Here is a 25,187-nt window from a genome sequence, read left to right as displayed (position 1 = left end):
ATCAAACCTGAAAAATGATAATGGACCTGGAGACATTCTTTCTCTCTCTCTCCTTACTTTATCTCAGAGGAATGGTGGAATGTTGGCTAAGAATAACATTTGTGAACGTATTTTTCCCCTTAAACAGCGTTAGTCGAGATGGCTTCTGTCATGTATTTATTTCTGTGACGAACAATGTATTTTCCCTTACCTTTCTATAACGAAGACATGTTTGTGATTTCTTTTTACCTTAGATTCAAGAAAAGTAATTTAAAATTACAAAATCACCTTAAAATCAGGAGTTCAGTTGTGTGAACATTCATGAAATTCAATTGCCAATAAAACTGCACTCTTTCCTCGCCAACTGACCAAATACAGTCTTGGGAAGAGCCGAGTATACCAAAGGAGGTGAAAAATCACTCAGTGCATCTAATAAATTGGCCCTACTTCTGAAACGGTACATTCCCTTCTCTATAGTTGGTTACAGGACCACTTTTTCATCAAGACACAAAATAATTTCAAAAACCTCTAGAGATGCAGTAATTGAGAGTTCAGTCATTTGCCAACATCCCGGGGCTCCATTTGAGAACTGGCATTAAGTGCATAAAATACAAGTCTTTCTTTGTGTTACTCTCCAAACGTGATTTCTTTGGTGGCTTCCTGTTCTTTGTGTAGGTCTCTTGCTTTGTCTTTCAGTGCTTCTGCTTTGGCGTCATTCTTATCTACACCATCTCCAAGTTTGTACATTCGGCTGGCGTTTGCACAGGCCCACACATGTCCCAAATCACAAGCTTTTATGGAGTAATTCATAGCCTGGGTCATGTCTTTCGGTAGCCCTGGAGCTCCTTGAATGTACAGTGCACTAAGATTGAAGCAGCTGGGTGAAAAATTGCCATTGCAGGCCATGGTATAGTAGTCTCTGGCAACAGCTGGATCAGGCTTTCCTTCAAATACCCTTCCGTCGTGTGCTAACAGCCCAGCATTGTGGCACGCTTCAATTGATTTCTTTCCACCCTTCTTGCAGGACTTTATAAAGCAGTCATAGGCTGCTTTCAGATTTGGAGCTAATCCACCTATAAAGAAAAAACATGATAGTTGTGGGATACATAATTGACTGAAACTATAAAAATTGACTTTTCATTAAACTGAAACTGTAGCAAAGATCATTTACATATTTTTCATCGCGAAATCAACTCTGCATTAATGACAATGTGGCATTATGCAAAACAACAAATGAATGAATGAACAGACTTGATTACTATCCCACATCTCACCAAGATCAGAACTGGAGCACAAAACGCACACATTACTTCAGGTTTATCAAAATAGACTTCTCAAAATGGTAAAAGTAACAGGAACAATGCTGTTAAAATAAAACAGGGGTCGACGTTACAAACTTAACTGGAACATGCTTCTAATGAGCAGCATAATTCACTGAACTGTAGTTAAGAGATTATACCATAAGAAAACATATCAGAATTTTAAAAACGTATGAAGCAGTACAACTTTCCTATTTGTAAAATGTTTTTCTGATGAAGTAATGGATCACAGGAAAAAAATCACAACTAATTTTTCGCAAATTAAAAATAATATTAATAAGCACTGACAAATCCAACAATTTTATTTCATTTAAAGTGACTGCTTAATTGCGTATTGAACAGGTTATGGTGTGGTACAATATCACTTAGAGCTAAGGTAGCAAATCCAGTCAGGGCCGAATTCACATAAGGCAAATATAGTTAAGATGTATCTATCCTATAACAATAAAAGTATAAAGAACAGGAGTCAGTCCTTTTAGAGATGAAAAATAGGAATAGGTAGAATAATAGATTTCCTTTTGTGTGTGACACGAGATTCAGCCCGAAGCAAACTCCAAAATATTTATGTTCATAACAAGTACCGGGTAAGGAGGGTAGGCTGGATGGGGGTCCATTCACGGGGGCTAGAATAGGTACATGCTAGCCTGAAAGAATCGGTAGCTATAGTAAACAAGCACTGGCTTCGCCAATTGGTCTGGGTTTGGTTGTCATCTTTTGTCAATGAATGTTTCTTTCCAATGAAGTCTGTCTGTTAAAGCAATGTAATGGCTGTGCGTCACTCTCTGTGGGTGCCAGAAGGGGTATGAGCCAGGATACGAAGATCAGATAGATTACTCTATTTCCAGTAGTGGCCAATACAAAATGGCAGATGCCTAGCGAAGGGAGGATATAACACTAAGGATAATCAATGGTTATTGATAGGACAACAATTCATATACGGAAGAGCCTGCATGGCAGGTTTTTAGATCTGTACAGAGTACTAGTGAGTTCTGTGTCTCTGGAGACACTGAGTTGAGGGTGGAGCGAGGAATGCAGCCCCAGTCCAAAAGAAAACACTTGGAAGGCTTCTCTCTTTCACACTCTACGTCCAATGTAGATGCCCAGTTCACTTCTCATTCCATCTGCTTGTCACCACACGCTTTGAATGGCATCAGCAAAAGAGTAGTTACATCATTGGTACCTGAACATAGGAGAGTAACTGTCATAACAAGGCCGTACACCAACAGGATGAATACATGTCTTCTGAAACAGTGGCAATAGAGCAGGATGAGTTTTTGAGGATAGTTTATTCTGAAGAATCTGGCACCTCAGACAACCTCAGGTTATCAGCTCAAGAGTAACATGGTCTGCAAAACCATTTCTTCATTTGGAGCTGAGAGGTGGATTCCTTCATTGAATTGTGTATGATGCCCTCAATAAGCAATGGAAAGACACTGAAAAAGTGATTTGTTTCCACGCTTCCTGTGCATGCGGTGCCCTGTGCAAGGTTCCTGAGACTGAAGTGGTATCACAAGAGTCAATGCATTTACTGGCTGGCTGTTCCTTGCAATACTGTGTGATTTCTGTGGCGACAGCTCCAACTGATTCCATTACCAGAAGGTAGATCTAGATTTAAAATGCCCCTTTGAGGCTTATACTTTTATTCATTTAGAAGCTTATGGCACATATCCTGTACTGCCCACTCTTCAACGCCCCCACTTGTAAATGAGTAAATATGTCACTTTATTATACAGAATCTAACCAACTGATTTGTGCGCACTCCTGATAGCAACTCCACTCGGCTGCTCTTCAGGCCACCTGGGAAAAAGGAAATCGAGGAGATGTTCTTGTCCATTACAAATTTCTACATTTCCAAAAATAGTATTATTAAAAAAAAACTAACGAAGCGCACGTAGTAACCCGTTGTCTGTCACATAAAACATTGTCTTGATTGTCAGAATAAATCAGCATTTTTCTTTCCACTGACCAGATATTTTGATTCATCATTAAGCCCAGGGAAGCCATACACAGAGCATCCAAACTGTAAGTCCTCTGTTGATATGTAGTCCTGGAACAGTGGTTGTCATGATGCTCATGGAGCAAGTGTTCAGTATATACTGTGTGTGGTGCTGATGTGGCTGCATCCTGATGAGGTACACACTCAGCAAATCATGCACAACAACCTGAATACAAGTTTTAGGAGATTTTAGAAACTTTGTATTCCCCAGTCCACACGGTCCCAGCTTCCGCTAGAGCGTTTCCCACGATAAAGTTCAAACTCTAATAAACGACTAGAACTAGATAATCTGCAAAAGTCAGTCCAAAAATACCCACCAGCCAGGCCCCACCGAGAAAATGGTAAACCACTGATCTATAAATATTCAGATGATAAAATATGAGGTCAGATTGTGGACATGTAGAGTCCACAGCAAAATAGCCTGAAACCACGTGAAAGCCCAGACAAACAAGCACACAGTGAGCAAGATATTAAAAAATAAATAATAATCAGGCAAAGCAAAGCTCACACCAACAGACATGCAACCCCTCCACATCCTTTAAAATTCAATACCTTTCCTTCACCCATCCACCACATTCCGGAAAATAACTTGGACAAGTTATATAAACCTGCCATTATAACCAGCATCAACTTGCTATAACCGTCACCCCCTGGCGCTATTCTCTCACCTCACATCACTGCTATGTGTATGTAACCATGCATAAAATGATGTGATGTGGTCTCAAGGTAACATAGTTTGCACTGTAGAAGGTTTCACAAATTCATAAATACTGAAGACAATACGATTCCCTTATTATGTACAATGCCTGAATCATCATAATAATGTCTTGCCTGTACTCTCCGTAAGGACTTTTTGTACCTACCTTTCCCAGTTATATAATACGCTCCGAGTTTGTAACAGCTTTCACTGTGCTGATTCTGTTCACAGTTGGCCTTCAAAACTTGAGCCGCTGAATTAAAGTTCTTCTTTATTCCTTCAAAATACTCAGCCAGTCGATGGCAACCTGAAGATCAATAAGCAAAGTCATTAAAAAATATATTCAGGAACTCTGCTGTTTACCACTTGTATCATATTACGCAAACACTGGACTTATCCTTGTTAATTTGGGTTAGTATACAAATATTGACTTGCATGTCAACGGAGTACACCTGTTCAAGTCTCACACAGCCACACATTCAAGAACCACAAAAGAATGTACCCTAGTCCTACTGATGTTTCGTCTCATTATGCACACCAGTTTCACAGTTCTGCAATGGATTGTTTTATAACATTATAGGATTCAAGGGAAATCCAGTGCCGATTGCTTTTCTGCATAAACTGCCTTACCCATATCTGCAGGTGTTAAAACACCAGTAAAAAAAAATAAAAAAATAAAAAAAAAAAAAAAAAAGAAGAAGAAGAAGAAGAGTCAAAAATTGGTCCAATGGAAAGTTTTAATTTGGGCTAGAATAGTGTGTATTAAGTCTGGTCTGCAAAGCTTTCTGCTGGTGGAAGATAACATGAAATTGGCAGCCAACAAGTCTGTCTTTGCCAATGCCCTGTGATCACCGCTATGGGCCTTGTAAATACAGGGTGATTTTAAACAAACATTGGCAAAGCAAACAGATTTTGCCTCTGCGAAATCCATTGGCTTTTTCAATTTTTTTATTACATGTCGTACAGCAGCATGGCCTGCTGTGCAATATGGCTTAAAGTAAAAAAAATAATAATAATAATAATAAAAACACACCATGACGTGGTCAGCAGTAACTGCATCATAGCACTATTTTTCCCCGTTTATGCTATGTTACAAAGCAACCCACACTGCTATGCAACATGGAAAAAAAACAGAACGGAGGGTCTCGGGTGTCAAGCAACACATGAGAAGGCGGTGGGAAAAACATCAAGGAGCTGGAGAATGGCGAGGGGTTTGTGCGAAACAACAGTGAATGGAGAAGGGGGTGTGGGTGACAAAGAATGTCGAGAAGAAGAGGAGTGGGGTTTGGTGACAAATAACGACTGGCAGGAGGAGGACGGGAGTGGGTGAAAAACAGAGGGTTGGGGAAAAACAACCAGGGGCAAGGGTGAAGGGAAGGGACTGCAGAGACATGCACTAAATAAGATTGGATGTCAAAAAATAGAAGGTTACCTACAGGAGCCTGCAGCCAATGAAAGGACACTGGCTGCTGACAAGAAGCTGTATTTGCTCCATGCTCCACAGCAGGTACACAGACAAAGATAAAGGAGGAAGATGGAGGAGAGGAGGAGGCACAGACCAATAGGAAGTAAGAAAACAAGAATGGGTGGAAGCCTAACAATGGTAAGTAAAGGTAAATAATTGGCGGGCTCTAATCAATCATTGAACCATCAGTCATTTTTAGAGCGTGCTACTCACCCATAGGGTACCAAGGCGCTATGGGGTATGTCCTCAGGGTTCAGTCGAAGAGCCAGGTTTTGAGGTCCTTCCTGAATTGAGGTAGCAATGGCGACAGTCTGAGGTTGAGAGGTAAGGTGCCGCCAGGTAGGTGAATGATCTTCCTCCAGTCGAGGACTTCTTTATGTGGGATACGGTGGCGAGTGACTGCTGCAGAGAGGTCTGGCAGGGGAGTACCAGGTGATGCAGTGGTTGAGGTAGCTGGGTCCAAGGTTGTGGAGGGTCTTTTAGGCATGTACGAGGAGTTTGAAATTGATCATCTTCTCGATGGAGAGCCAGTGGAGGTCCTTAGGTGTTCTGTGATGTGTTCTTGGCGGGGGATGTTCAGGACAAATTGGAGGCGGGGTTCTGGATTTGTTGCAGCTTGCTCAGGTCCTTTCCTTGGTTCCGGCATATAGGACGTTGCTGTAGTCAAGTCTGCTTGTGATCAGGGTGTGTGTCACGGTTTTGCGGCAGTCGCTAGGGATCCATCTGAAGATCTTCCGTAGGAGTCGGAGGTTATGGAAGCAAGTGGAGGTAATGGAACTGACCTGTCCTGTCATGGGTAGCGCTGAGTCGAGGTCGACGCTCAGCTTTCGTGTATGGTCTCTGGTGGTGAGGGGGCTGCCAAGTGTTGAGGTCTGCCAGGAGTTGTCCCAGGCTGGAGAGGATGGTCCCAGGATGAGGATCTCAGTCTTGTCGGAGTTAAACTTAAGGCAGATCTCCTTAATCTAGGCCGTGACTGCTTCCACCCAGCCTTTGAAGTTCTTCTTGGCCGTTGAGGGGTTTTCAGTCACGGAGATGATCAGCTGGGTGTCATCAGCATAGGAGACGATGTTCAGACCATAGTTCCTGATGACTGGAGCAAGCAGGGTAATGTGGATGTTTAACAGCGTGGGGCTCAATGAGGAGCCTTGGGGTACTCTGCAGCTGATTTCTGTAGGTTCTGACAGGTGTGGCAGGAGCCTGACTGTGTTCTCCGTGTCAGGAAGGAGTGTATCCATCAAAGGGCCTTGCCGCGTATTCCTGCTGTGTGGAGTTTGGTGCATAGGGTGGGGTGGGACACTGCATCGAAGGTGACCGAAAGGTCTAGTAGGACTAGGGCTGCTGTTTGGCCACAGTTGAGGAGAGAGTGGATGTCATCTTTGGCACCCGTGAGGTGATTAGTTCTGAATCCTGACTGGGAGATGTCAGGATATTGTTGTCCTGGATGTGCTGGCGGGGCTGATTGTTGATTGCTTTTTCGGTGACCTTGGCTGGGAAAGGCAGCAGCGAGATGTGGCAGTGGTTCTTAAGATCCATTGGGTCAGCTGTGGGTTCCTTCAATAGCGGGCAGATCTTGGCATGCTTCCAGTCCTTGGGAATGTGGCCGACTCTAGGGAGCAGTTGATGGTCTTGCTGAGCTCACGTGCGATCGAGGCACTGGCCTTGTTGAAGATGTAGCGTGAGCAGGAGTCGGTGGGGGCTCTGGAGTGGATGCTGCTCATGATGGAGCAAGTCTCATTTATCGTGAGGGGGGTCCAGGCGTGCTGGATCCGTGGGGGTTCAGCGGATCCTGGTTGGTGAGTTTGGAGAGTCTTGGGGTCTGAAGCTGTTGTAGATATCCTTGATTTTCTGATGGAAGAAGGTGGCTAGTCTGTCGCATAGGTCCTGGGATAGAGGGATGTTAGTGGTCTCAACTTGTGGTTTGGCGAATTCCTTGACACTGAACAGTTCTTTTGTGGTGTGTGTGGGGGTGCTTAGACTGTCTTGCAGGGCTGTTTTCCTAGTAGATCTGATAAGGCCATGGTGGGATCTTGAGGCGGATCTGAAGGCTGCAAGGTCCGCTGGGGATTTGCTGTTTCTCCATTTCTTCTCCAGCCTCCGGCAGGTGCGCTTTGATTTCTGTAGTGCGGGGGTGAACCAGCTGTCTTTCTTGGTGGAGTGTTTCTTTGTAGTCATTCGGAGTGGAGATTGGGTGTTGGTGCAGTCTGTGTTCCATTTGCGGAGGTTGCGTGCTGAGGTGTTAGCATCTGTTGTGTTGGGGGTGGCGAGGTGCTGAGAGCGTTGAAGAGTCGCTCCTCTGTAGTGTGGTTTCATTTTCTGTGGGTTGGGCGAGTGGTGTTGGTGTGCCCTGTAGGTGTAGAGAAGGAAAAATAGATACAGTAGGGGTTGGTCCAGTGTAGCAGTGTTGAGTCGTCGATGGTGATATTGTTGCTGGCACAGAAGATGGGGTTGTGTGTGCGTCCGGCGATGTGCGTTGGTGAGGATGCCCAGTTGCTTGAGCCCGACAGGTGTCCAGGTTCTTGAGTAGCAATGAGGTGTTGTGGTTGTTATGGTCGATGTGAAGTGGAGGTCTCCGAGGAGTATGTAGTTGGTGGTGGCGAGTGTGTTGGGGGGCTATGATGTCGACGATGGAGTCACTGAAAGTTGGCAGTATGCCGGATGGTCTGTAGATGAGGGTGCCTCTTAATTTATTTTTTTCTTTATAAGAGTTTTTGCAAGCACTGTTCAGGTGAAAGTTTAAATACACTGGCACTATCAAAGATTATAGTGATGGCCAGCCACCTTAAAATTATAGACCACATTATTTTAATACTCCCAAGATGGTTACCACATTATGGGACAATGCAAGGCAGCCGCAGTCTTGCAAGTATTAACATACAGTTTACTATACTTTGAAGATTACCACTGGGTTGCTTTGTCACATTGCCTCATGCAACACAATGGGCACATTGAAGTATAGAAAACAATGTTTTCCATTCACTGGCCAGTATATCCCTTGCCAATTACCGCACATTTTAAAAGCTTCTGGAAATGGCAAAGCCCACATTAGCAGTCTCAGGGAGCGAGCGAGCGACAGAAGAGAGGGATAGAAGAAAGGGCATGCAGAGGCACATGAAAGTGCATCAGACTACATGCAGGGCATCTACAGGCCTCCCATGTGATACCCGACATGCCACAGAGGACTAATGGAATGGAGTGTGGGGGAGGGGCAGGGTGAGATGGGTAGAGGAGGGTCACTCCCCAGTGGGGCAAATTAATTTAAGGCCATTTCTTCCCCCCCGGGGGCAGATCGGCCTATTCTAATTAGGTCGATCAGCCCCCAGGGGAGGCAGAAACCGCTAAACAACAGGGATTAGTTATTTTTCTTCCTTTTTTAATTTTTGTTTTATTGTTTACATGAGGGGAGCGACCCGTTAAGCAAGGGTCACTCCCCTGGGAAGGGGAAATAGTTTTTTAGGCCATTTCTTCCACCCTTGGGGGACAGATCGGCCTCTTGTAATTAGGCAGATCTGCCCCCGGGGGTGGGAGGGGCAGAAACCTCTAGGCACCAGGGCTTATTTTCTGTTATTTTATTTTTTGAGACGTGGGGAGCGACCCCTTAGGCAAGGGTCATTCTCATGGGGGAAAAAATATTTTTAGGACATTTCTGCCCCCCTTGGGGCAGATCGCCCTATTTTTATTAGGCCAACCTGCCCCCACTAAACACCAGGGATTTTTATTTTTTGTGCCAATTTCACGCAAGGGGAGCGACCCCTTAGGCAAAGGTCGTTCCCCTGGGCGGGGGGGGGGGGGAAGGGGGGATTTATTTTAGGCCATTTCTGCTCCCCTTGGGGGCAGATCGTTCTATTTATATAATCCTGATCTGCCCTCGGGAGGTGGGCAGAAACCACTTAGACACTTGGGGGGGGGGGGGGGGGAACAGTCCCTTGGGCAAGGGTCACTTCCCATGGGGGCAGAAAGCCCACCAGAGACCAGGGAAGATTTTTTTTTTCACAAAATAGAGGGTGGGGGTATGGCCTTACCCCCACCCCAAATAAATAGGGCCAAAGTTGTTCTGCCCACCAGTGGGCAGATGGGGCAATTACCCCCAATCCACTCCTGGGGGGGATGAGAGGGAGGCAGAAAGCCTCCTAGATGCCAGGGAATAAAAAATAAAAAAAATAGTGGGGTCGTGGCTACTAACCAGTATGGGCATGGTAATGCCCCCACCCTAACTGAAGGGGGTAACAGTCTTTTAGCTCTCCCCCACACACTAAAACATCTTATCCCACTGCAAGCAAGAGGTCATTTGATTATTTTGGGTTTTGGTTTTACATTTCGGCCATGTAACCTTGTTTAACTCTCAAATTCGTCCCACTCGGAATGGTGAGGGCTGCACTTTTTGGACTTGGGGACCGTGCCATGTTGAAAAATCCTGAAGACCATGACACATCAAAAAACTAATCATCTGAGTGAGTCTAGGGTGGTGTGCTTCACATGCACCCACACCATTTTCTTACCCACAATGCCCTGCAAACCTCCAACTTTGCTGGAAATTACACATTTTTGTGATGGAACCTTCCGGAATCTGCAGGAATCCACTAAATTACTACCACCCATCATTGTTGCATCCATACCGATAAAAATTCTGCCCCACTTGTAAGCCTAAATTTCTTTTTCCCCAAACTTCCCTTTTGGACCTGCTTTGGTTCCCCCTCAATTTTCCCTGTCACAGGCACTTGGCTCACCTACATGAGTGAAGTATCATTTTTACTGGGAGACTGAGGGGAACGCTCTGTGGTAGGAAATTTTGTCTCGGTGCAGTGATGCCACACAAAACGTGAGGTACCATTTTTATCAGTGGACTTGGCGGAAACACAGAATAGAAGAACAAGTGTTATTGCCCCTTGTCTTTCTCTACATTTTTTCCTTCCTAATGTAAGACAGTGTGTAACAAAGATGTCTATTTGAGAAATCCCCTGTAATTCATGTGCCAATATGGGGACCCTGGAATTTAGAGATGTGCAAATAACCACTGCTTCTCAACACCTTATCTTGTGCCTATTTTGGAAATACAAAGGTTTCCTTGATACCTATTATTCACTCTTTATATTTCAGCAAATGTATTGCTGTGTACCCTGTATAGAATGAAAACCCATTGCAAGGTGCAGCTCATTTATTGGCTCTGGGTACCTAGGATTCTAGATGAACCTACAAGCCCTATATATACCTGCAACCAGAAGAGTCCAGCAGACATAACGGTATATTGCTTTAAAACATCTGACATCGTAGGAAAAAATGGCAGTTTTTTTTACCCCAATTTCAATATATTTTTATTATTTCAGCTGTTTATTCTGTAGGAAAACCTTGTAGGATCTACACAAATGACCCCTTGCTGAATTCAGGATTTTGTCTACTTTACAGAAATGTTTAGCTTTCTGGCATTGGTTTCACACCCATTTCTGTCACTAACTGGAAGGAGGCTAAAAGACAAAATATAGTAAAAATGGGGTGTTTCCCAGTAAAATGCTAAAATTGTGTTGAAAAATTTGGTTTTCTGATTTAAGTCTGCTGTTCCTGAAAGCTGGGAAGATGGTGATTTTAGCACCGCAAACCCTTTGATGATGCCATTTTCAGGGAAAAAAACACAAGCTTTCTTCTCCAGCCCTTTTTCCCATTTCTTTGAAAGAAACAAAATGTTTGCTGTATTTTGGCTAATTTCTTGGTCTCCTTCAGGGGAACCCACAAACTCTGGGTACCTCTAGAATCCGTAGGATGTTGGAAAAAAAGACGCAAATGTGGCACAGGTAGCTTATGTGGACAAAAGTTATGAGGGCCTAAGCGTGAACTGACCCAAATAGCCAAAAAAAAGGCCTGGCACCTGAGGGGAAAAAGGCCTGGCAGCGAAGGGGTTAACAATAATATAAATGTAATGAAAAGGGAGCCTTCGATATAGGCCGTCTTTCATTTCTATAAAAACAAAAATGTGAAAAAGCCCACAGCACTGTTTAGCATATGGCAAAATTTCAGTTGGATCCACACATTTTCCCTCAACAAATCAGCATCTAAAACTCACTTAAATTAGGTGAAGAGAACACAGCAAGCCAGTGAGCTAGGTGCCCCATTATAGCACCCGTTCTTCTTGCGACTCTTTCCCACTGAAAAAACAATTGAGCCCAGCTGGCTATTTCAGCAGGTCTTTACATAATAACTGGGAGGAAAGAATTACAGCACCGAAGATGTCCTGTTCATTGTTGCTTTAGTAACACCTCTACTTTTAGGTATGCTAATACGAGGCAGTGTGAGCACCTGGAACAGCCTAAAGGTAATGGCTGGATATGCTGCTGGGCTGCCTGAAGGTTATAAGCATCCATCTTATCATACATCATCTCAGTGACCACAAAAGCGGGGCATTTGCAGTTCCACAGTAGCCCACTGCTCTAAAAACATTTCAATTCTGGGACAAAACCACAAAAAAATTGACAATTGGCCACATTAAGAAGAGTTGTATTAGCTACTCCTGAGGAGCTGAGGCTACGTAAACAAGCACTGGTAAGGCCAATAGGTCTTGCCTATGAGAACTATTGGCTTGGGCAATGATTCGAAGCCATGCTGTACAGAAGCACGGATGCTTTCCAGTGTGGCTAACAGTAATTTAAAAAAATGCTATGACACACACAGCCGGGGATAATGCGTTTTTATTTTAAAGCGCATTAGCCTGGAATCATTCTAGTCCTTTTCTGACATTTTGTAATATATCTATAGGCTTTTAACCTCACCCATCACTATCACTCGTTCATGGGCTTGCCTTTCAAAATTCCTTTGTTAGCATTGGTAAATGCTTTACGTTTGTCCCTCTATGGGGCAGTTTTGTTACCGCCTTGGCCATCAACCCTGTTACATGGATCATCGCATGATTGCTGATAGGTCTGACTGCGAGCAAACTTCTTTTCCCTTTTGTGTCTCTCCTTCCCGCTCATACTCATGGCAGTAGTGGCACTTTGAATCAGCTTGGTTATGTCAACTGTTTTACTTTTCAATTTATGTGCCAAGAAAAGTCCAGTTAGGAATTTACAACTCTAATAGCTCTAACTTGAGCAAACGTGAGACCCATTGTATTGCAAATGCTTGTTTTAATTAGTTTTAGCCATGATGCAATGCAGACACCCCACTATACAGCATGGCTACAAATCATTGCCGAAGTTGGCAATGTCCATGCTGTACACCATGAAAGCAAGGTAACGGCAGAGGCAACTGTCTGAAAGATGAGGTTTACTGGCTTTGCCAATGCTTGTTAATTCTTGGCACAATACTCCTGTGATTCTGGGCAAATTAGTTAATCTCCCCATTTGTGAAAACGAAAAGAAATATGACATACTGTACAAATTCCTATCACATTAACAATACAATTGTGCCAGTATACGTGTTTTAGTGAAAACACACTGGAACGCTCATAACATCTTCTATCACAATAATATCAGATGACTTCTGTTTCCACAATAAACAGCCATTTCAAAGGAGAAAAAGGCTTCTTTGAAGTGTGCGTGACACAGTAAAGCAAAGCTACAAGTGGCAAGAGGTTCAACAAGGATGACAGAAGAAGAAAAGATCAAAGTAGTGCTTGAATCACAGCACAAATAGCAGAAGTGCAATAATCAAGCAAAGCACTGAGTATTTGGTCCATGCTCTAACCAAACGAAGAGGAAGTAAAGCCAGCACAACCTGGCAGATTAAAAGGTGGCAAATAAGACTGTCAATGAAGCCAACGAATGTTAAGCTATGGGGGGGCTGAAAGTCTCTTGCAAGCGAGAGCGCATGCAGGCGATACCTAAAAAGCAGACCTGAAAGCAAAAGGTATTTTAAGAGCTATGAGAATATCCCTTGTAAGCAGTGTGATTGGGCATATCCCACCTAAGTAGTACTATAAAAAAGGGAATAATAGGTGTAATTAGAATTATTAAGTAATTTTCTATTGCTTTAAAAAGGTGCTAACCCCACTGATGCTGACCACCACCAATGATTGTATGTGATGAACAACGCATCAATTTGGCTACATAACAGTTCTAGACAAAATGCAAACTTTACATGCCCAATCCACTATGAAAAGTCTAGGAGAATACTTGTACAGGACTAGCTAAGAGCTCGAACGTCCAGGCCCGTGCATGTATTAAGAAAAAGAGTGAATAGGATAACCTACTCCCGTATGAACCTAGAAAAATTAAGCACTCTGAGAATATAAACCTTTATCTTCCAGACAAAAAAAGAAGTGTCTACATTGTCTTTCTCAGCACACATTTCAGCTCTTTGACCTAGCTTTTCCTTCCATTTGCAATTCAGGATGGCACGAGCACATCAAGAGCCCAGTTTTTCAAAAAAATAATGACAGTTCATATAAAAAAAAACTTGACAACGGGTCACCAAAAAGTCTCTCCCCCGTACACACGTATATTGTGGACCATGTCTTTCCATCAGACAAATCACTCCCTAGACGGATCCATTGACAAATATTTCAAAATAAAGCGGCTCCTCTTCCCTCCTTACCAGACAAGACAGTGCCTCACCATTTGGGTCCTTTTCCTTGTAACACTGGTAGCTATACTCCGTGCCCACATTGGTCAAATATTCCTGCACCTCCTCCTCGTTCTGAAAATCTACCAACCCAGCCATCTCCTTTCAGATAACCCACTGAACGAGACAGTGTACAGCCAAGGGCGTGCAGCACATGAATGCCGACAAACCGGAAGTGAAAACTAATGACCTCCAAGCACTTTGCAAGCATGGCGGCCCGCTTGAAAATATATTCTACAGCCAATACGATCCAACCCTTCGACTAACACAAATAAACTTTTCAAAAAAGAGAAAACGGAGCCAATGCTAATAATTATGAATACGTTATAATTGAAAGATTGCAGCATGGTAACTAGTGGTGCGTTATTTACAGGCTGTTTTTTTAACAGCTACTTTAATGACTGTATTAAGCTCCTTAATTCTTGTTTCCAATGACAAACAAAACTTCACGAGAACAAAACTGTAAAACCGAGGACTTCCAGCGCGTGAATGCCGACAAGCTGGAAGTGAAAACCTATGACCTACAAGCACTGCGCAAGCACGGCGGCCATCTTGAACAATATTATACAGCTAGTATAAGTCAGCCCTTGGACAAACACAAATATAGTTTTCAAAACAGAGAAAAAAAGTGCCAATGCTAATAAATATGACTAAGGCACAATTGAAAGATTGCAGCATGGTAACCATCCATGATTTATAGGCTGACCTTCTAACAGCTTATTTTAATGGCTGTATCATGTTCCTTAACTCTTTCTTCCAATGACAAAAAAAAAAACTTCACGAAAACACTTAAAAGTAGAAATCCTCCTTTCTCGAATTGAAACATGGCGATTTATTGTCTTCTGTGATGTCGGCTCTTTTTCAAGGGTTAGAGATGGCGGCCGTCTAAGCATATATATTAGTTCTGGTTCAGAAATATGCATATATATTTTCTGTGATTATGGACAAATTACTTAGGGGTCTATTGATAGCGCGTCAGACCTTAATAAGTAAACTTACAAGGAGACGCGAATAGGCCGATGGACCTTTTGACGGCGCTTAAAACATTTTCCACCATGAACCCCGTACCAATACTAATCAATAACCATAACAATCAATGACATCTATAATCAATAGGAGTCAGTAATTTCCACAACCATGACCTCACGGCCATGAATAACCACACCTTTATGTAAAAGTTAGAAAGTTTATTTCCCTATATTAACAATGCTAATGTCATGTAACTTAGTCTCAAAATCAAATGATAAACATACAGAAACAACACTGGCTGACCAAAGCGGTGAAAGAATCACAATCTAATCAAAGCTTGAGCCACTACACATTCTAAGGTATGGTACAAATTAATAGCAAGAATAACTGCGCAAATAAAATAACATACATTTAGATTCAGCAAAAAAATGACATCAACTGTTATTACATGTAACGAACATCATCAGTGAGAACCCTAACTAACATCGGATTAGAATAGCATGTTTGGACTTCATGCAAAACAATTTAGTCAACACAAATTTGGAAAAAAACAGATAACTATGGCTCTATCAAAAGTAGAGGTTAGTACCTACTGACAAAAGTAAATAGATATAGTAATCAGTAACACTGTCTTTATACCTGTCCTCAATATGGATCAGCAAACTGTGACAGTCTTCGTTAATAGGACATCAGTTCAGTCAGCAAGTCATCAGGATTCAGCATTAAATTTCAGAAAAAGCTCTGAATAAGCAATAAAGTTAGGTACGTCTCGGACGATCAAGAAAATAATGGCGGTATGACAAACTGAAAAATGGTGTCCTCCTCTCGGTGCAGTCCGGCTAAGTTATATTTCCTAAAACTACTTCCCACTTCCTTATTGGTCAAGGAATTGCATGTTTGCATTTAGTCCAATGAGATTAAAACCCCAAATCTAAAGTCTCACTAATACACAGTTCACATGTCAATGATTGGCTCCTCTTCTCCTGTTCCTATCATTTAGCCTGTCAGGTATCAATATTGTTGCAGCTTATACTCGAGTCAGTGCATCTATTGTCTTCTCATGGAAAGGGTAGTCTTTTGCTTCAGCTTACAATTATGTCATCTCTTTCCCCTCAAATCTTTGTTCCTTTTTAAAATTGCTCCTAAACAGATTTTCCCTTTTCATTTCTTCCCTTCTCTGATTATTTTTCGATTTCTTCAACTTGATCCTCCCACACAATTTACATATTCCCATGCTCCAATTATGCAAATCACAATAATCATAATCCCTTGTATAATTTTCAATAGTCTCTCTTTCTCAATGTGGCTGAGACAATTTCCCACTGAAATGAATAATTTGCCAACTTCCCCCCAACACCTGGTTCTGTCAATTCTTTCAAATCAGCACTTTCATTAGTCAGATTAGTAAATAGGCTTCTAATTTCTTTACTGTTATAAGGAATAAAAAAGCAGCAATCCCTCAAATTGAGCATTTACCAAACTCAGCCATCTTTTGCTAAAAGAATGTCTAACACAAGGCTGTTCTGAAGAGCCATACAGTATATCGTTCCGCAGCCAATTCTGTATCTATCAGGATCTTGGTTCCTGAAAAATTTGTCAACATGTTATCCACAATAGTAGACAACCTTCGTATTGCTAGCGCAGGTGTCGTTAATCAAATTTATTAATGAGGGTTTATGTGTTTTGAATAATTAGTTTATGTAGAAAACAAAATAACGAAGAAAAATAATGCACATGTTTGAAAATGTGACCTCGAATGGCCACCAATGTTCACGAAATGTACTAATTAATCATTAATACATATGAAATGTTGAAAAGATGTTTGTTAGATTAATGCAGTAATATGTCATATTAAAGATTATGAAGTATGCTTTAACTTTATTAATTATAAGCCTTAACTTAGTGAGTGTCTCGGCCTATTTTACCAGGCCTCATGCAGAAGCTGTATTTCTTAGCATTTAATGAAAATGCTGACCGAGTGAATTAAACTGTGACATGTTCATTGTCTTGTTAAAAGTGCTTAACAGAAGCTTTTTGTGAGAACCGACTGCTATGAGATGATGTTCCTGTTAGTGTGACTTTCCCAGGACAAGAACAATCAAGTTACTGACTGAAGTGGAAGCTGCAACAATATTGTCACCTGACAAGCTAAATGATGAGAACATTGTAGGGCGGATCAATCAACTCTATCTGAACAGAGAAATATTAGAATTCATAGATTTGACATATAAATATTATTAGATAAAGTATGAGCATACGATTAACTGACCAATAGGGAATTAGGGGATAGTTTATGCAACTTTGATATAACAATGCTGCAGAGGGAAGAGACTTATCCAGACACTGAGAGAAGAAAGCTAATTGCCCTTATTCTTCCTGACTGAAAGGTTATTACCATCTTGTGCGTCTTTACTAGAGATGTGCTTATTTTTTATGTTAATGACTTTGCCCATACTTTCCTGACCGAGACCTGATGCCTTGCTGATCGACTGATGACCGGAGGACGAAGACTAATTCTGCTTTGCTGACCCATACCAAGGATAGGTATAAATGATAATTGTGACTGTTATGCATATTTTGCTTTTTCTTTCTAGGTACCAACTGCGTTGTTTTGATAGAACCATAGTTAGATGTTTTCCAAATGTGTGTTACTAAATTGTTTTGCATGAAGCCCAACATGCTGATGCTAATCTGGTGTTAGTTGAGAATTTTGACTATTGACGAAGAGACTGATGTCTGATGGATTTCTCTGCTTAACTACATGTATTACTTTTCATTAACGCAGCTGACTCTGCTATTGATTTGCACTGTAACTTTAGAATGTGTCTTAATCCAAGCTTTGATTAGATTGTGTTTCTTCTGCCGCTTTGGACAACCAGTGTTGTTTTTGGATGTGTTTCATTTGATTTTGAGATTAATCTACATGACCTTAGCATTGTTAATGCAGGGAAATAAACATTCAACATTTTTACTAAATGTGTGGTTATTCATGATTGAAAGGTCATGTTGCGTGACAATTATTGACTCCATTGATTATTGATTTTATTGATTACTAATAATTGTTGATTATTGTGTATTGATTATTGATTGTGTACTGGAGCTATGGTAAGAACTTCTTAATTGCGAGTCAAATAGTTCATCGACCTATTTGCGTCCCCTTGCAAGTATACTTATTAAGGTCTGATGCGCTAACAGTTATGGTAGCACAGGATGGTTAGTCTTCTTAAGAGCTCGCCATAGATGTCCGATACAGAGTGATAACAGAGGCGGTAAGAGACCGATGGTTCGTCTCCTTAGGAGCCTACCATAGACGTGCAGTACACAGTGACAGGTGTTCCCAGAGATGGTAGCAGTTTGATGAGCTGGTCCTTTTGGAAGTTCATTATTATTGAGATTTAGATTTTGTTTTTCAATGATGATAACTGGAGAGAAAATGATGTTCCCTTAAGCCCATAAATGACTTTCCCAGATCCTGAATCCTGCTAATGGGTTGTTGAGGATGTTCCCGGCGTTCTAGTGATAGAGTGAGTGAATTAGATTGCGCTTGCACAGCTTATGCAAATAGCAGGTGAATTGTGAGGGTTGTGAGGGTTTAGGGAGTTTGCGTACTCCAAATGAAGTTGTAGTAGGAGTGTGCGTACTCCGCAGTGTGAGAGTAGGGAAGTCGTTAAACTCCATATGTGTATGGCACTTTGTGCTCAAAAATTGTCCTCGAGGTTGTTGATGCACAGACTCTGCGTGGTCTAAGACTCCGGAGTATATTGAAAAGTGTATGAGACACTTGGTTATATGTTGTAATTTGTCTGGTTTAGTAGGTTGATCGGCATGGTCAACAAGTCAGTGTGTGAGGTAAAGTGGGCGAAATAAAATTTCGACTGAGATTTGGCAAGTCCTATGTGCACCAGGACAGACCCATTGATCAGTTGAGAGTAAAATTTGCAGGTCGAATTTTGCTTACGAATCTGAGAAACCGAGAAAGAGGAATAGCAGTAAGTGCGGAAAGAGCCATCAGTGAAAATCCGTAATGTTTCTGAAGTGATTGTGTTACCTTTCCTGTAGTAAACCAGCAGATTCGTTTTTTTTGTTTTTTGTTTTTTGGTTAGTGCTTGCAATATCTTGAATTAGTTTTGTGTGGATTGGAGTTTAGGAGGACAAGCCGCAAGACTTTGTCAGCCACAGTACGTGTGACGTCATTGAAGCTGCTCTGGGATAGTTCGGTTAGTGAGAAGGGTCACAAGTGGATTGGCAGCCGTCCGTGACAGGCAATTGGTTGAGAACGTGGGTGAAAGGAATCTTGGGTTGAAAAGTAATTTCCTGATTTGATTTTCAATAAGTAAAAAGTAGAAAAGCTGAAGTTTTTCAAGCATTGAGAAGTGCCCGTAGGGGAGATACGTACAATACGGTGAGTGTAGGCGACCCTACACGACCAGAGAATACACCAGCTTACATTGTAATGGGAATGAGAGAAGTGTCGCGCCATGTCTTTGGCTAAAGCAGTGGTGCAAGTTGACAGAGAAAGATGGGAACTTTGCGTTTCTTATAAATGCAATGTTCAGTTTGAGGGTTTTGGAGCATGTGCGGCTGGCGCTATATAAATCAAAGCCCCTTCCGAGACCAGCACAGTTTGAGGCATTAGCGATCTGGGAACTAATGGCTAGACAGCAACAGCAATTGAAATTCGGGAGAAGGATGAGAAAGGCAGAAAAGACTCTAGCAGAGGCTAAATAGGCTTGGGATCAGAAGGTATGGAGAACAGAGACTTTGCAGAGAATTAAGTTGTTTCCGGCAAATATGCAGAAGGATGAGAAGGAAGGAAAAAAAGCAACAAGGAAAATGAATAAGAGTCTGTCCGAAAGTAAGGGAGCTAGAAAGTCTTCAAGAGTAAAGGAGGAATCGGACGATGATGAGTTCCTTACACAGTTATTGAGAGACCGACCACCACCATCTACAGTAAGTAAGAGTGGTCCAAGTACTAGTGCTGATCCGACAGCCCGACACAGGTTAATGGTACAACGAGTCCGGTGCAGGTTAATGCTAACCTGACACAGAATGTGGTGCAAAGTGGTCTTAATGTGCCAACTACTCCTGTAGTGCAAACTCAGATGCAGCCGTCACAGATACAGAAAATATATCCTGATGTGCACACTTTATAAACAACTTCGAACTTAGTGGTGCCCACGGAGCAGGTGGTTCAAAGACCAATACTGGTCCAGACTGAGCTGACTCCGATTTTGTTGCCCCAAGTGCAGCCACAGGTAATGCCGAGATTTACACCAATGACAGGGACACAGTCAGAGTTGACTCCGATGATGAATCAGAATATGGAAGTTACTCTCCCACAGAGTGTAGGGGCCAGAGCAGCCCTGGATGCTATATCACTACTGATTACTGTTGGTCCAGCTGTACCATTATTTGCACAAAAGAAACAGACTGTAAGTGAACAGGGAGAAATGACCCAGAGCCTAATGAGGGGAGGAAATGACAAACATGTTCAGGTAGTCTCTCCTGTGGGTCAGACCTTTGACAGATCCAGATCATTGTTAGATTTTAGTCCAATTGTACTTCCAGATGCTTTGACAGGACCAAATGTAAGCCAGAGTTTTAAATCGTTGACACAGGGCAGACTCCGAATGCAGTTGCACAGCAGGTGCCCCCGATTCAAGCGAGTAACATTTCGTTACAGGGACTGACAGCTCAGCATCTAACTGAATGGCGGTAAAGGAGAGGAGTATTTGAATTTTGCTAGACTGAGCATGGAACGGGTGAACTAATTGAAGGAATGATGGGGGTGAATAGGTTAGAATCCTACACAGAGGCAGAATTGAGATATTTGTGCCCAAAGATTACGAAAGACGTGAGAAGAGTACATCAGAGATTAGCAGACTTGGCAGAGAAATACGGCATAGAGATTGAGAAAATAAAGCATTTGAAAAGGAGCTACAGATTAGATTTCGAGGCAAAGGATTTTGAACACATGAGGTCGGCCGGAATGAAGGCATACCTCAAAGAATTACTGCAGATTGCTCAGACCTGGGGAGCATTAGACAATTGGGAAGGCAGATGGGTAAAGAAAAGAGACAGGTGAAAAAGGGATTCTATGGAACTGACTGAGAATGTGCAGCCAGATAAAGTTCCAGTAAAGATTTTATCATTGAGGGAGTTTTCGGGGGAAATTTTGTTCACGTCCCTTGGAGCAGAAGTGACATTCTATCATTTACAAATGATTATCCAAAATTGAGAGAGAAAACACTAGGGTGGTATCAGCAAACAGACAGGTTTGTGAAACTTGCGAAGTGTTTGTGGGAGGACTTGAACACGTGATGACGCAGAAATGAAGGTTTTACATTTATTAGCGCATAAACGTAGTACCGCAGTAATCAAGTGTGGCTTTAACCGAACTAAATAAGATTGTACGGGGACAAATGTGCCCTCAGAGTAGTTTGCCAACATTTATAAGCGTGCTTTATATAACGTGATGTATTAGAATTGTATTAATTTGACATAACCGTAAACGTGTGCCATGATTTGCTTGTTTGAAATGTCTTTAGCTTAGCATAACTTTAGTGGAGGCTTTGGCCTAGTTGCCACGTCTCACGGTTTAGATGCTCGTATTTTTCCAATGTGCTAATAAAACGTGTATTCTTGCTTGAAGCTGTACTTTTCCAGTGAGATCAGTTCACATGCTTATCTTTAAGGTTTCGTGCCAGCCTGGCATCTTCTTCTTTGCTCCAAGGTCAATCTGCAGGTGCAGACAATGGAAGCTCTGAAAGTGAGTTAATTGGTAAAATATGTTGCAACTTACGTTCCCGACTCCAAGGATAATGTATGCCTAGGTAGAAGCTTGTAAATTGTTGTTTTTGATTGGACAATTTGAAGCCAACCTATGAACCCTCCAATGGAAGACCCTACTGGATTTGAACTGTTGTTTATAAAAACCAGGTGCACAAGGAGAAAGCAGCCATTATAGCCCATTACGAACTTTACCAGCCATTACCCATCGGACATTACAGACATTACGGACATTACCTATCGAACATTATTGCCCATTGCAGCTATTATGGCCCATCTTGCTGCGACGCCATTTTGAATGAGACTTTGATGCTTTCTCTAATCGAGAGAAAGAGACTTTAAGTAATTCTCGCCCTAGAGACTTTAACTTTGATTCGTCCCTTTGCATGAAGTAGTAGTTTTATCTTGCCGCTGTGAGGCAATTGCCCCGTCCACCCTACCCCTTTGCCCCCGTGCCATGCTGATCAACCGGTACCTGTGAGACGAAGACTTCCTTGAATGCTGATTGAATTTGGTAACTATGAAAGGAAAATGTACAATTGCATTGTGTTTCTTTTTAGGTAACCAACTGCTGATTTTTGATAAGAGCCCTAGTTAGGAGTTTTCCAAATTAATGTTGCTAAATTGTTTTTGCATGAAATCCCACATGCAGATGCTAATTTGAGGTTAGATGAGGATTCATTTGTTGCACGATGCAATTTGAGACCTTGTTGTGCTGACTAATGTATGCAATTAGCTCATTACAGATTATAGTTTTAGTGGTTTGCGTTGCTATCATCGAATGCATTGTTATTCAAATGCTGCATAGATTGCATCTTTTTCGCCGTTATGGACAACTATTAATGTTCATTTACATATGTCATTTGGTGTTGAGACACATTTATATTGTGCTAGCTTTGTTAATATAGGGAAATAAATTCATTAACTTTGCATAAACTGGTGTGGTTATTCATGGCCGAAAGGTCATGGTTCGCCGAAATGTATTCTGGATTAATTGTGAAGTGTTATGTTGATCAGGGCATTGCTTATGTTCGTTATTGATTATTGATTTGATTAAATTGATTACTCTCGGGTGAAGAGAGCCCCACTTGGTCAAAAGATTCATCGACCTAAGAGCGTCCAGATGCAGGTAATTTATTAGGACGGAACGCTCTATCAGTAGATGGTAGCAGAGGACGGTTTCGCCCTTTTGGGACCCCGCTCGAGAGGTAACGGTTTCGCCCTTTGGGACCCCTAACTCGAGAGGTATATGGTGTTGAATTAACGGTTTTGCCGTTTGGGACCCCACTCGAGAAGTATATGGTTGAATTAGATTTTTCTTGGGTAAAATAGATTGAGAGAATGATGATGCCCTAAGTCCCCCGCGACTTTCCCGGGATCTCGGAGCTTGCGAATGGAGAGAATGGAGGTGTGAAATCGGCGTTGGCGGTACTAGTGACGGTATGAGTGAAGTTAGGGTTTTGCGCTTGCACAGCTTATTGCCGCAGATTGTTTGAAAAGGTTGCGAGGATTTTAGAGAATAGCGGAGGTGCGACTCCGAGTGTGAGAGTAGGGAAGTCGTCGAACTTCATGTGCGTGTGGCGCTTTGTGCAGAAAAAGGTCCACGTGGTTGTTGTTGTTGAGACGGGCCCTGCGAGGTCAAGAGACTCCGGAGTATGTTGAAAAGTGTATGAGACACTTGTTTTATGTTGTGGTCTGGTCGGTTTAATAGGTTGACCGGGCGTGGTCAACGAGTCGGTACGTGTGTTAAGGGAGTGAAAGAAAACTTCGACTTTGGGCTTTGACAAATTCTAAGTGCACTAGAATAGATCATTGACAAGTTGAGAGCAGAGTCTGCGGGTCAGATTTGCTTGCGAAAGTGGGGACCGAGAAAGATGGAATAACTGCCGAGGCTAGTGAAAAATCCCTAAGGTCCTGAAGCGATTGGGTTACCCTTCCTGTAGTAAACCGACAGATCTGTTTTATTATTATTTGGTTGCTCGCGATACATGCCAGAAGTTGTTACGAGAGGAGCTGAGTGAAGGAGGACTAGCCGCGAGGCTTTGTCAGCCGCAGTGTGTGTGAGTGTGACGTCACTAGGAGCCGCGCTGGGATAGGTTGGTTGCAGAGAAGGGTCGCGCACGGATTGGACGCAGTCCGTGGGGCCCGATTGGAAGGGGAAAGGCAAGCGAAGAGTATTCCGGGAATTAAAGTCACTTATTGATTACAAATTTTGTGAAATAAAAGACGAGAAAATGAAATTTCTGAAAGCATTAAAGAGTGCGATGAAGGGGAGTCTTACATTAAAGCGAGTGTAGGAGAGGAGACGCCACCCGAAGGTACACCAGCTTACATTGTAATGGAGGAAAAGGGGGTAGCTCCGTGCCTTTGGCTAAAGCAATGGCACAAGCTGACAGAGAAACATGGGAGCGTAGCGTTCCCGATCCATGGGACATTCAATATAAGGATCCTAGAGAATTTGAGATTTGCGATGTACGACATGAAGGTACCTCCAAGGCCAGCACAGTTTGAGGCTCTAGCGATTTGGGAACTAATGGCCAGACAGCAACAGCAAAAGAAGTTCGAGACCAGGATAAGAAAGGTAGAAAAGACACTAGCGGACGCTAGGTGGGATAATGCACAGAAGGTGTGGAGGTCAGATATATTGCAGGGGATAAAATTGTTTCCCGCAATTGCTAAGGAAGAAGAGGCGACAGGCAAGAAAGCTACCTGTAAGACAAACAGGAGGTGTTCCAAAGATAGAGAAGACGAGTCAGAGGATGAGGAGTTCATCATGCAATTGCTGAACGACCGTCCACCACCTTATGCAGAGAGTGAACAAGGTCCAAGTACCAGTTCTGCCCCTCCGGCACCGGTACAGAATAATGAAACTCCGAATTCAGAGACGCCATCGGGATCTAAGGACCCGAGCTTACTGTTCACCCCGCAGATACCGCAGGTTAGGAGAATATACCCAGATGTGCCTATATTGAAAACAGCAGAAAACTATCAGCCGCAGGTCCCAAGGTACTACAGCAGTGACAACAGTACGGGAATGATTCTAGATCCAACCGTAATGGGAGTACAGAATGGTCGCAACCCAACATTGGCACAAGCTGAATCAACCCAGCTTTTGATGCCTCAAAAGCAGATGCAGGGGGGAACAGCACATGCTCAGATGACGGGGAGTCAGACGGGCATGCCGGCAATGATGACCCATAGTGTGGGAATGAACATGCCTCAGAACCTGGGGAACGGACAGAACGCAGATGCGATATCCCTACCCATTACTGTAGGTCCACCGGTACCTTTGTACATTCAGCCTAACTCAGGTATGAGCGGTCAAGGATCAGTGGTGCAGAATGGGACGGAAAGGAGGTACATAGAAAACATTCCAGAGACAACTCCGATAGCGGCTCAGCCAACTGGATTTGGGTCCTTGATGGAGTT

General features: G+C 42.6%; 1 protein-coding gene and 1 long non-coding RNA gene across 2 annotated transcripts in view; one reads left to right on the top strand and one right to left on the bottom strand.

Moving 5' to 3' along the window:
* Window positions 1–25,187, top strand: part of LOC138294225 (uncharacterized) — a 172,767-nt gene that overhangs the window by 26,957 nt on the left and 120,623 nt on the right. The window lies entirely within an intron of this gene.
* On the bottom strand, window positions 140–14,185 carry COA7 (cytochrome c oxidase assembly factor 7). The gene is made up of 3 exons (XM_069232658.1): window positions 13,994–14,185; window positions 4,158–4,298; window positions 140–1,052 (listed from the first exon to the last, which is right to left on the bottom strand). Exons 1-3 carry the CDS (start codon window positions 14,097–14,099, stop codon window positions 607–609), a joined length of 693 nt encoding a protein of 230 aa, XP_069088759.1. The 5' UTR covers window positions 14,100–14,185; the 3' UTR covers window positions 140–606.

Source organism: Pleurodeles waltl, chromosome 4_2 (genome assembly GCF_031143425.1).
Source record: "Pleurodeles waltl isolate 20211129_DDA chromosome 4_2, aPleWal1.hap1.20221129, whole genome shotgun sequence".
In the NCBI taxonomy this organism is placed as follows: Eukaryota; Metazoa; Chordata; class Amphibia; order Caudata; family Salamandridae; genus Pleurodeles; species Pleurodeles waltl.
Note: the sequence above shows the minus strand (reverse complement) of the source record. Positions and strands in the feature narration are given on the sequence as shown.